Consider the following 12,952-nt stretch of genomic DNA (forward strand, 5'->3'; position numbering starts at 1 on the left):
CAGTGGAAGACACAAGCTATAGCACTGTTTGATTTTCTTTACTTCTTAAGCCCTTTTGTGCTATTGCCAGACTGGACAGTTAAGTAATTGATTGGTTATGACTAAAGCTACGAGTCTGTCACGGAAGTCACAGATTCTGTGATTTTTCATGACCTCTGCGATTTCAGAGCTTCGGCTGTCAGCCTCAGGCAGCGGGTGGTGTGGTGAGCCCCATATGGCAGGACTTTGGCAGTGAGCTTGTGCTGTTAGCACCCCCACAGCTAGCAGGTGGCAGGACTCAGGCTGTCAGCCCCCCCGCAGTGGGGATCAGCCTTCTGTGAATTCTTGTTTATTGCCTGTGACCTGTCTGTGACTTTTACTAAAAATAACCCTGATAAAATCTTAACCTTAGTTATGACCCATGAGCTTTGAACCTTTTACCTCTAGGTTGTTGACTTGAATTTGGCCCTGGTCAGTAATGCCTTGAAGCTTCCTGGCTGTCCATTGGCATGTGTAAAATGAACTGGTGGTTTCAGTTCAGGTCTTAGTGGACGAGGATTTGTGTTAGCTGGCGACATCAACAGATATGAAAGTCTATCTAAGTTTTTATAAGGCACAATGATATCTAAGCACCAATAATAATATCTAAGTACCTGTGGTACCTTTAATTTTTATTGCACTTTACACATTCAAACAGATATTCAGATATTACCTAGTTAATCTGCACAATATCCCTGTAAGCTAGGGAAATATATGTTATCCCCTTTTACAGCTGGGAAACTTAGGCAGTGAAGTGAAATTACTTTAGCCAAGTCAGTGGCAGAGGTGGGATTAGAACTCATAAATTCCTGACTCCCAACACTGCGTTGATTCCTCTAGACTTTACTGTTTTCCCTGACAAATTTTTAGCAGCTTGCCCACAGCCAGGGTGCTTTTCTAGGTAGGATTGGCAGGGTAGTGTGAACAGACTTACACTGCTCATGCTATACCTGTTTGATGGATCAAGAACATCAGTAGTCAGGGTTCTCAATCCAGCACTTTTCTTGACACTAGTAAGGAAAACAAATCTCTCATGCTGTTGTCTGTTCTTTTCTGCCAGGAATTGCCTGATAATGAACTTTTGCATCCACCACTCAGTATCTGTGTGGTTGACTGGAGAGCGTTTGGTCGTAGTACTCTTGTTGGAACACACACCATCAATTGCCTTAAGCAATATTTATATAATCCCAAGGAGCTTCCTGCACTTACAGCAAAAGTGGACGTTATAGAAACCGACAAAGGTAAATGCACAATATAGCTCTTGTCCCCAAATAAAAAGACAAGGTGATATTTGTTAAAACAGTAGAGTAAGCACATGCTTAAGGGATCTGCTAGCCTGGGGCTGGAGCGCTCAGCACCTTCCAGGATCAAGCCCTGTGCAACTTTTAAGAGATATCATTATTGATATTTTCTTGAGAACCAATACGATGACTGTCTTTTCTGGCATAATCTTACCAATTTGCTGTGTTTCTAATTTCAGCTGCTCCGGAGTCACCACAGTCCCCTGCATCACCACAACCACAACCACATCCAGCAGATCACATTTATGTTGATGTGGAGTACAGTTCAGCTGCATTAGGAATACAAGAACCAGTTCCAGCAAAATCTTCTGCTGCAGCCGCTGTACCTGCTTCTTCACTGCCATCTGCACTTAAATCTACATCCCCATCCTCTGAACCAGCAAAAGATAGAAAGCAGAAGGTGGATTTAGCTGAACCATCAGCTCGCTAGCTATTTTAAAATAATAATAATAATAATAATAATTAATAATAAATAAATAATAATGTAATTAATAATACATTTATTATGATGATAGTGTGTAGGAGCCCAGTTATAGGCCAGGACCCATTGTGCTAGGTGCTGTACAAACACAGAACAAAAAGACAGTCCCTGTGCTAAAGAGGTTACAATTGAAGTATAAGACAATAGACAACAGGTGCATTAGACAGATGGGGGAGAACAACGAAACAATGAGACAATATTGGTCAGCATGACAGGCATAATATATTCTAGTTCATACAGCTGATCAGAAGAACATTTCCAGACTGCAGAAACCTTTTTCTGATCAGCTCTATAAACTATCACTTTTTGGATGGGGAAATAACCAATCTTTCTTTCTTTCTTTCTTTTGCAAAAATTAAATGGAAGGACTGACAAATCTGTTTGACATTGTGCTCCATTTCAGCTACACTTTTTAGAATGGGATAAAGTAGCCACTTCTTACTTGTAGCACCTAGATGCACTGATAGTTAGTTATACATTGCCAAGGTTCTGTATAGTTTGAAGGACAAGGAGAGGCAGCGATGTCTCAACTCCACCTGTACGCACCCTTGTGTGTCTGTCATCTGTAACAACACAATTTATAGATACAAGAGTCAGTGAAATATCATAAAGTACTCATCCAAATATAGAGCCCAGTATTGTAACTCTCCAAAAACAACAAGGAGTCTGGTGGCACTTTAAAGACTAACAGATTTATTTGGGCATAAGCTTTTTGGGTAAAAACTCCACTTCTTCAGATGCATGGAGTGAATATTACAGATGCAGGCATTGTTATACTGACACATGAACTGCCCTTCTGTTTGTAGCTGCATTGCTAAATACATGACAGCTGCAAGTAGCAACTCTTTGTTAGTGTGAAAGGCCGAATGCACAATTTAACAGGGTCCAGTCATTATTCACATGTGCAGTCCCACTGATGTCAATGGGCCTACTTGCAGAAGCAGTTGGTTTGTGGGATCAGGCTCTTTATCTTTTCTAAGAGCAAGATGACTGAATTCTCAATGGCTATTCAGAATCCTAGTTGTCTTCAAAACTCGTGTTGATAATATTGAAAGTTCTGAATGTAGCTGCAAATGCAGTAATATTGGAGGGAACCAAGGGATATCAGGAGGTCTGTATCCTTCCAAATATAATAATTCTTCTTTCTAAGGTAGATCTTCCCTTTAAATAGCTTGCTTTTGTTGCAATGCCCCAAATTTTAAAAGTATAATATTTGATAGCAGCAGAAAGTAATATAGAAACTGTACTAATAACATGATGATCACAATGGATTCTCTAGTGGGATACAAAGTCAGAGACACACAATCATGTAGTTCTTGCAGACTGAAATCCACTCCACCTACATCTGTTCCGCTTGATAGTCCAGCTGGTTTTTAATAGCTGATATAATCCTAGAGTTCAACAGCATTTCCTTATACCTTGCTAGGAATCAAGAAAATCCTCCCGACGATCCACAAAAAGAAAAAAGAGAACAATAGCAGATGAATCTGCTGAAAATGTTATTGATTGGTGGTCAAAGTACGATGCTTCTGTGGAAAAAATGAAAAAGGTAAGGGCCCCAGTAACCCCATACTTGAATGGATGTATGGTATTTTAAAGCTAGATTTATGCAAAATGGCTTCCTCTTTAATGTTCCATTTGTATTTAGGAGTCTGACCATTCTGTTTTTATTTTGAAAGGTAAAATCAATCTATCCCAATGAGGGGAAACCAGGCAACAGTGAGTAAAATATTTGTATATGTACTTTTTTACTTACTATAATAATTTATTTCTGTGCTAATTCAAGAACATTTTTACCCTGTTCATATTGAATGTCTGTTCTTCCTAGAGTTGTGAGAGGGGCAGTGTTCAGATCCTAATCCATATCTGGATTAGACTATGGGTAGTTTAGATGCTGAGTTAAAAAACTGGGTTGAGGATTGGGTTTAACGTTGTTCAAATCACATGAGCAATTCTTTGCAGAATTCAGCCTCAAAATGATGGAAATCTTACAATGTTAGATGTCCTAGAAAGTTTACCACGGTATTGGTATGTATCTGTATCAGATCCAAAAAATGAACCTCTTTTAATTTTGGATCCAACCGAGAACCCAAACCGTAGGAATGGGCTCAGTTCCAGGAATTTGAATTTGAAAATAGAATCCAGAATGATAGACATCACAATAGCAGCTAATTCTTGTGTCAAACTCAGTCAACTCAAGAATTTTCAGCAGAAGAGATTGGACAAGAATAGATTATTAAATACACTAATGGAAGAGAATCTTCTACTGCTGTACAAATCCCTGTGACAGTAAACCATGCCTTCAGCAAATTATTTTCCTAACCTGACTATTTAAATAGGCAGAGAAAGAAAACTAATATTTGTACTGTCTGTGTAGATTTGCTCTTCAGAATAAAATGGCTGGCTCTTCCCATCCTTGAGGTGGATATTATATTTTATTAGTGGTGGAAATAATTTCTAGTTTGCAAAGCATTTTGCAATAGTTCTGGATGAAAGGTACTACATAAATGTCAGTCATTATCATTTTGAACATGGCAGCTGACCAAAATTTCAATTATCAGATCATCAGTACTGAAAAGCTGTCAGTCAAAATTCTAATTATGCATGCACCGTACCAGGCCACCTGAAAGAAATGTTATACAAAGTTCTGATGCCACATCCATGTACAGCGATATTGTTAACTGACACCTTACCATAGATAGAATTCTACAATCCACAAACTTTAGTGGTGACAGTTATGCCAGGGTTTTCCATTGTTTTTGACCAGGCTGTTGACTTGAGAACTGAAAAAGACTCTCTTAATTATTTGTACAAGATATGTTTTATATCATTACCTAGATACTATGGTGACTGGCACCATACAAATGCCAGAGAGAGAGAGAGAGAGAATGAGAGAGAGAGTATTAATAGATATTTATATCACAGATAGATGAATTAATTTAACAAAATTAAAAGGACTGATCCAAACCTCAACCCAAACACTAAATCTGAATAAGGTTTGGATAGTTAGATCCAACAAGCTCCTCCTGCCTTTGTTAATAGCTGTCAAAATCAGTGGTGGGCTGTCAACCAGGTAGGCAGTTTCTGCTGAGCAGTTGCCATATTTACATCTCCACATTCTCCATGGCTTTCCTAAGGTCAGAGGCACATTGGCATGTGTTTTTGGTGCCTTTGACCTGAGGAAGGCCTGGAGCATATGAGATCTGAAGGCAGTCAGCATCTTGGTAATGGCATTCCGTCTTGGTAAGACCTCACCTTAAATTTTTCTCAACATTTGGAAAGGTAGTAGGATCTGTTGGGGTAGATTTGACCTTGGGATGATTGAGGAAGAAGGAGAAAGAAAAGGGGTGGGTCGGTAGGGGAGTGAGAATAGAAGTCACAGGGAAGGGGATAAGCCAGACAGATGATTGTATTCAGTGGTAGAGAGGAGTAAAAAATGGTGTATCAGGTAGGGAGAAGTTGTAGGAAAAGAATCTCTGACTGGTTTGACAGGAGAAAGTGCAAGAGAAGTATAGAGAAGGAGAGGGAATGGAGTAAGACCCGCCCCCTCCCCCCCCCAAGATTTTTGTTAAGGACTTATCTCAGCCATTAGAGGTTTATCCATTACTGCAGCTGCTATAAACCTAAATTATGTCATCAAATCTCTGTAGCTAAGTCGACATCTGGCCACGTAACATTAAGCATTGAAGATGAGCCAGACAAAAAGAAGCGAAAAAAGTTGTTCAAAGAGGAAAAAAAGGAAGAAGACCCAAATCTAGCAACTTTGAAGGTAAACAATGCTTTGTTGTTGTAATTCAGGTTATTTGGGATGGGCACAATTCACTGCTGGGTAGACGGCTGGTCCTAAGTGAGATTGGAGGGGAGCTTAGCTCTTGTGCTGTCCCTCTGCAGAGGTTGAATTTCACCCTTACGGAATATACCGTAAATACTAGAGTTACATTCCCCTTTGTTCTCGTTGCACCTTGGATAAAGTTAATCACATACATGTGTACACTTTATCATGCCAAAGTGCACTTAACTTACGCACTTAATCATAGAATCATAGCACTGGAAGGGACCTCGAGAGGTCATATAGTCCAGTCCCCTGCGCTCATGGCTGGACTAAGTATAATCTAGACCATTCCTGACAGGTGTTTGTCTAACCTGCTCTTCAAAATCTCCAATGATGGAGATTCTACAACCTCCTTAGGCAATTTATTCCAGTGCTTAACCACCCTGACAGTTAGGAAGTTTCTCCTAATGTCCAACCTAAACCTCCCTTGCTGCAATTTAAGCCCATTACTTCTTGTCCTAGCCTCAGAGTTTAAGAAGCACAATTCTTCTCCTTCCTCCTTGTAACAACCTTTTATGTACTTGAAAACTTACCATGTCCTCTCCCCGCCCACCCCAGTCTTTTCTTCTCCAGACTAGACAAACCCAATTTTTGTCAATCTTTCCCCATAGGTCATGTTTTCTAGACTTCTAATCACTTTTGTTGCTCTTTTCTGGACTTTCTCCAGTTTGTCCACATCTTTCCTGAAATGTGGTGCCCAGAACTGGATACAATACTCCAGCTGAGGCCTAATCAGTGCGGAGTAGAGCGGAAGAATTGCTTCTTGTGTCTTGCTTACAACACTCCTGCTAATACCTCCCAGAATGATGTTTGCTTTTTTTGCAATAGTGTTACACTGTTGACTCATATTTAGCTTGTGGTCCACTATGACCCCCAGATCCCTTTCCACAGTACTCCTGTAGGGATATTAAAGAAGGTACTAACAGTGATTCCCCCAAGTGACAGTGACCCCCCATAATTTGTCCCCCACACTTTAAAATCCAACAGTTTTACCAAGTACAAAAATCTTATCATTATATTTACAATAAATGTAGCATCTTTACCTTATCACTCTTAATAAGATCCTGCTGGTTTTTATTTTATTGGTATAACACTCCTTCCTAGGCATCTGAATTAATCTGAATGTTTGAGCCTAAAATATCTTTTTATATTGATAAAAGCACAGAAATGTGGATATTAGGGGAACAAATGACAAGGCATTTCAGAAATGTTAGGGTGTATAAAGAATGAGATAGAAACTAATGATGAAAGGATTAGATACAGTGATAGTAGACTCTCACTGGGACTATAAATTAGATGCTGGTCACTGTATCTTATCAAAGGTAGAACAACAATAAAAGGCCTTTCCTGGTGATTGCGCCTTGACTTGGTGGGAAGGCTTGTGTGCTCCAGTGACCTTGAGAACTATGCCGGTGGAAGTTTTTCCTCCTGATACCCAAGCTGGACAGGTTAAAGGGCAGGGATCAGATGCAAAGCAGTCCACTGGTGCTCAAGGTTGGGAGTTGAGTGGTAGACCAACAACCTAGCCTCATAAAAAAGTTAAGATAGAGAAACAAAGCCAGGTAGCCATACCAGCAATCAACATTATAAACAGGGATGGTGGGGCCTTGTTCATGCCCCAAACATGAGTGGCATGGGAAGGATTCAGATCCAGAAAGTCGAAGTTAGAGACATGTGGAGGGATTGAAAAGATTAGGGCTGTTTAGAGAGGGGTTGAATAAAAAGGGACATGAAACCAGTATACAGATCAATGAAACTGTTTGTTTCCATTTTTGAATGGAAAGGTCTCCGCTTGGAGAACAAATTTAGATAGCCATTTTCACTTTTGTTTATTTTTGATTTCACATAGAACCATGCTGTAGGAGTTAGAGATGGGAAAGACGTTTTTTAGGCAATCCAATCTCTACCTATCTAGGCAAGATTGTTCTCCACAGTACCTTTTCATTTCCATCTTGCTTTCAGGTTCTTATGTATTAATACAGTGCTAGAGTATTTGGATTGTAACTCCAGAGGTGGATTTGTTAAAAGTTTCCATCACTGGTGGGGAACGGGATATTTTTCTGTTGGTCACCAAAAGGTTTTACAAGCGCTTGATTTTATAAAACCTAAACACTGAGCCAGAGCTGAATGTTAAGTCACCAGTTAATGCAACAGTTGCTATGTTTTTACTTGCTGTGCCTTGTGAAATGAGCACTATCCCATTTTTTCAAAGATCTATGATGGAAACCTGGAGAGTGAATTTAATAACTTTGAAGACTGGGTGAAAACCTTTGAACTCTTCAGAGGAAAAGCCACCGATGAAGATCACAGTGACTATGAGGACAGAATAATAGGAAAATTTAAGGTGAGTTTAAATGCTGATTGGATACATGGTAATTTAGAGAAATGCACATTTTCAGTGACATTCCAGTTGTGCAGAAAATGAGTTTCAATTACACCGGCCATCTACTATTAACATTGTTAATTCTCCTATTAGTCCAAAGCCACAATGTGTTACATATGAGGATCGCTGTTTATTCTCTCCTATTATCTGACTGACGGATGCAGTTTCCAACCCACGATGTTTACTATTGTTTTGAGTCAGGACATTTATTTAAAACTACAAAGCTGAGTTAAATCACAGATTCGTAGTAATTAGAGCCAGGACTGACCTATTACATTATGCAGTCCAGCCTCTGCTCATGCAAGTTTATTTCTTCAGTATAATTTCTGTTACTTTATCCTATCTAGCTTAAATGATGGGCCTTCTACTCACTTCACTTACACAACCTAATACAACTTACCATATGGAAATCTGCAAGTATACTTCAAAGCGCAATTAATATAATAGTTGTGTGCTCTAAAACTGAAGTATTTTATACTTCAGAGGAATCCGTGCCTTAAAGGAACCTGTTGATTCTTCTGTCTCTATGGGGCACAGCTCTTTTAAAAATGACTTGCTAATTGCTTTTAGGTAATAATGGTTATTTAAGTAAGATGAGTTAATACTGTGATGTGCATGGGGGCTGAAGTTTTTTGTGTTCTCTGTCACAGTGTTGTAAATAGAGTTCCATTTAAGTCAATGAAATTACTCCTAATTTACACAAGAGTGATTCAGAGCAAAATGGTGGCCCTCAGAATATTTGTGTCTGGAAGATGGAAATAGCCACAACTGTTGCATTCATTTATTTAATACTGCTGTGACTAGGAGCTTGCAGATATTTCTGGGAATGTCTTGACAAGGTTAAATACAGTTATTGAAAGGAAGTGCTTTGGAAGGTTAACAAAACAGAACAGAAATATTTTCAGAAACATGGTTTAGTGCATTTATTCTGTGTTTGGCACAAAGGATGTGCACACATGCATATGTGCCTATGCAGACTGTATTCTTGAAGTTTTGTCTACACACCAGGACTTTTTTTTTATTGGGTTTGTTGTCTTTTCCAGAGAAATAAAACATTGTATATCCACAGGGCTCTTTCTGCATATACAAAAGTCCTGAAGATTCCAACTCAATGGATGGAGGACAGCCTAAAATTCTGCAAGGGATACCACCGAATAACTCAGTCGAAGTCCTGGTTAGGGTGTATATTGTGAGAGTAAGTGTACAGCTTCTGTTTCAGCCTTGAAATAATGGGGAATTTGTTTTTCAAATTAGTTTTTCTTTAGTTTCTACATAGTGTCGCATTTGAAAAGCCTCATCTGTATGTTAGAATTCCATAATACTTAGTGTACTACAGAGTAGAATCTGCAGCTCATAAGGACTTCTCACTGTAAATCATAAAGATGCCAGTTGACTGGAGAAGAGGAACTCTAGGGGCTGTTTTGGAAGCATCATAGAGAGAAAGGGACAAACAAAACAGGAAGCATTCAGCAGAAGGAGAGAATGGGAGAATATACCTTTAAGAGAAAGCAGAGGGGTAGAAGTGTGAATGATGAACTTGAAGGAACAAGTGGTAGAAATTAGGAAGGTCAAATATTGAGGGAACATGGTGGGAAATGGAGAAGTCAGAGGAGAGAGGCGGCCATTAATGATCTGTGTATTAGTGAGAAAACAAGAGAGAAGCAGAAAAGAAAATTAGTTTATATAAGGTAGGAAAATCCTGGAGTTAGGGAGGGGAAATTAAATTAAAAGACAAAAGAGAAGAAGAGAAAGAAGACACTTTTCCCCTGTATTTAAATGCTTTCAGATCACAGCCATCACAGACAATGGGCCAGTCAATGGAGCTATGACTTACACCAGCTGAGGATCTGGCCCATTGTTTATGGGAAAATCCCCTTGAATCCCACATAGATTTGGACTTGAAAACCTCCAGCAAAGTCAGCTTCTTCCTTTGGCACTTTCTCGTCCTCTCACCTCACCCATTCCATTCTGAACAGCAACAGGTCCCGGGACCAGTTCTAGCTGCTCACTTCAGCTCTGCACTTGGGCCCTAGGCAATCGCCAAACATTCTTTCCCCAGTGGCTCGCTCTATATTTTAGTAGGCAGGACTAGCTTAGCATCTGTGTTTCCAGAATGTCCTGTGCACCCGTGGATAAACAGCTCCATTAGAAAACAACCACATTTAATTATTACCTTTAATGAAGCATTTGGATTTTGATGAAAGAGTCTTTTCTTTTTATCAGGCATATAATCTTAGCCCAGCTGATCCAGATGGCATGTCAGATCCCTATATCGTGCTCAGACTAGGCAAAACTGAAATTAAAGACAAGGACAATTACATCCCCAAACAACTAAACCCAGTTTTTGGAAGGTGAGTGATAGTTTTATTTAAATGTTTGTGGTGATTTCTGCCTTAGGATTTTGCTACAGCTATTTCTGCTTGTTTTGAAGAGCAGAGTGCATTTATTATACAATGATATGTGTGTGTTTGGATCTTTCATAATTAAAATCGCAAGAATTTGTGTCACATTGTATGATTACAAATTATTCAATTTTATGCTAGTCAAACACCTCCTGAAATTCAATCTGCAGACGGCTTTTTATTTCACAACAAGAAACGAAGCAGCAAATGATCTTGTCAGCTCAGATTAATGAGGCGATTAGTTAGCTTAAAGTGGAATAGATACAGTGACAGTTAAACTTAATTTCCAAAATTTGTGGTGGTGTTTTTAAATCTGAGTATTACTATAAAACAATCTCAGACTTTTAAGACCAAACCAGAGCCCAGTTTTCAAAGGTAGCCTTTGATTTTGGGCCAGTCAATTTTTGAGTGCCTTACTTTAGACACAGAGAGCCAGATTTTCAAAAGAGCTCAGGGCTACATTTTCAAGTGTGCCACACCCTCAGTTGGGGCCAGATTTGAAAATCGAGCCACTTTGGTCTACTTTGCAGAGGTGCTTAGCACCACCAGCTCCTATTGACTTCATCTGGTATCTGACAGTGTCTTGACTTCAGAGGTATCTAAAAATTGGGCACTCAAAAATCTAAGCAGGCAAAAATGTAGATCAGAATTTGTAATCAGCTATAAAATGTTACATTTTTTCACTTGCTACATGTGTTTACTATGCTGAACGTGATAAAGTATTCCTAAATTATTGACTCATCAGAGATATTTACATGAGAAACCATATATATCCAGATAGATAGGCGAATAATAATTATTTATATTCACAGCTAATGTAAAACAAGTGATAGCTATAAATATATAAGGTTTTTTTTACAACATAAAAAATACTTAGCTAGAGGTCAATAGAGTTGTGACTATTTATACCAGCTGAGGATCTGCCCCTGTGTGTGTCAATGTGGGTAAATTTTACAACCCACGATTTCCCCCCGTGAATCCCCTTACCCCAAAAGAGACCACCTTTTCTTACATGGAAACAGGAGGGATCTAGTATTAATCAGGATGGAATTATTCAAAATGTAGTTTTGAGATCAGGATTTGGAGCGAACCACAAAAGGTTCAAATGGTCAGTTCAGTTTGTAACCAGTTTGTAACCTGAGCTCAGGCACTTTTCTTTGGTCTGGGAATTGGGCAAGAAATCTCATGGAAACGGGCTCTCTCTTCAGAGTTTTAGTACTTCCTGTTTCAGGTACAAGAATTCAGAAAAAAAAACCAACGCAGATGCATAACCTCAGTTGGAACTGATTAGGTAGGGCACTATACTCCTTTTATTTGGCATGTTTTCAGTATGTTCAGGTATTCAGTAAAAATACGCAATAGAAGAAACTATTCATCTCTGTGGGCATACTGTGCACTTGTAGCATTCACTATACCTTTTATGACTGATACTTTTAGCTTTAAAAATGATTGGTCTTACAAAATCATATCAATTTTTGCCGTAGATCATTTGAAATTCAGGCTACTTTCCCTAAGGAATCTGTGCTCTCCATCCTGATCTATGACCACGATATGGTTGGAGCAGATGACCTCATTGGAGAAACCAAAATTGATTTGGAGAATCGTTTCTACAGCAGGCACCGGGCTACCTGTGGTCTACAAAGTCAATATGAAAAGTAAGATCCTCTTCAGACACTTGGTTTGTGCATACACGAGAAATGAGTGATCTGCAGAGAAGCTTCTTGATGAAAACGGATGTAGCCAAATATTGTGCTTTTTTCCGCCTTGGAGTTTTGTAGATTTTTGTTAAACTGAATTGTGTCACAAGGCTCAGAGGTAGAAAATGAGAATTTGTAAAACCAACAGCCCTGCTTACTCACAATTAGTTCCAGATGGCAAACTGTCTATAGTTAAGTGTCTTTGTTTGATAAACATAAGTTGGAGATTTTACTGATTCAAAAGGTGAATAAAAATCTCTGAGGTGGCTGTGCAAAAGGACAAATTCTGCTCTCAGTTACACTTGTGAAAATCCAAAGTAACTGCCTTGAAGCCACTGGAGTTTCTCTGGATTTTCATGTGTCAATGAGAACAGAATTTGGCGGTAGGTTCTGGAGATAGTGGGTAGTATAGGTGTGTCACACAGGAGTATTGATCAGAGACTGAATTTTATTTCCTGGCCCCAGTCACCTGATCTGGGCCAGGGTTTAAAGTATAATATCCCTGTCCCATGTGTAGGGGCTTGTTTACACAGTGGGGTAATGTACTGTACAGGGACGTGATTTCTAAAGTGTACTAATGTGTTGTGCATTAATTGGTCCATGTAGACCTTGCTGGTGCACTTTAATTCAGTGCTGGTTAAAATAGTACTATGTTAAAGCACGCTAGGGAACCTTTAGTGTGCACCAGCAGGGTCTACACGTAGGTGCTGGAACTAGGGGTGCTGCCACACCCCCAGCTTGAAGTGGTTTCCATAATATACAGTTTTCAGAGTAGCAGCCGTGTTAGTCTGTATCCGCAAAAAGAACAGGAGTACTTGTGGCACCTTAGAGACTAACA

General features: G+C 39.3%; 1 protein-coding gene across 1 annotated transcript in view; it reads left to right on the forward strand.

Moving 5' to 3' along the window:
* Positions 1-12,952, forward strand: part of FER1L6 (fer-1 like family member 6) — a 148,221-nt gene that overhangs the window by 105,654 nt on the left and 29,615 nt on the right. Inside the window, exons 25-33 of the mRNA XM_034763575.1 lie at positions 1,079-1,259; positions 1,499-1,719; positions 3,227-3,349; positions 3,480-3,519; positions 5,451-5,569; positions 7,845-7,976; positions 9,085-9,210; positions 10,239-10,366; positions 11,902-12,072. Of these exons, the coding sequence (XP_034619466.1) occupies positions 1,079-1,259; positions 1,499-1,719; positions 3,227-3,349; positions 3,480-3,519; positions 5,451-5,569; positions 7,845-7,976; positions 9,085-9,210; positions 10,239-10,366; positions 11,902-12,072 (1,241 nt within the window). The remainder of the gene's footprint in view (positions 1-1,078; positions 1,260-1,498; positions 1,720-3,226; positions 3,350-3,479; positions 3,520-5,450; positions 5,570-7,844; positions 7,977-9,084; positions 9,211-10,238; positions 10,367-11,901; positions 12,073-12,952) is intronic.

The sequence above is a fragment of the Trachemys scripta genome, chromosome 2, assembly GCF_013100865.1.
Source record: "Trachemys scripta elegans isolate TJP31775 chromosome 2, CAS_Tse_1.0, whole genome shotgun sequence".
Lineage (NCBI taxonomy): Eukaryota > Metazoa > Chordata > Testudines > Emydidae > Trachemys > Trachemys scripta.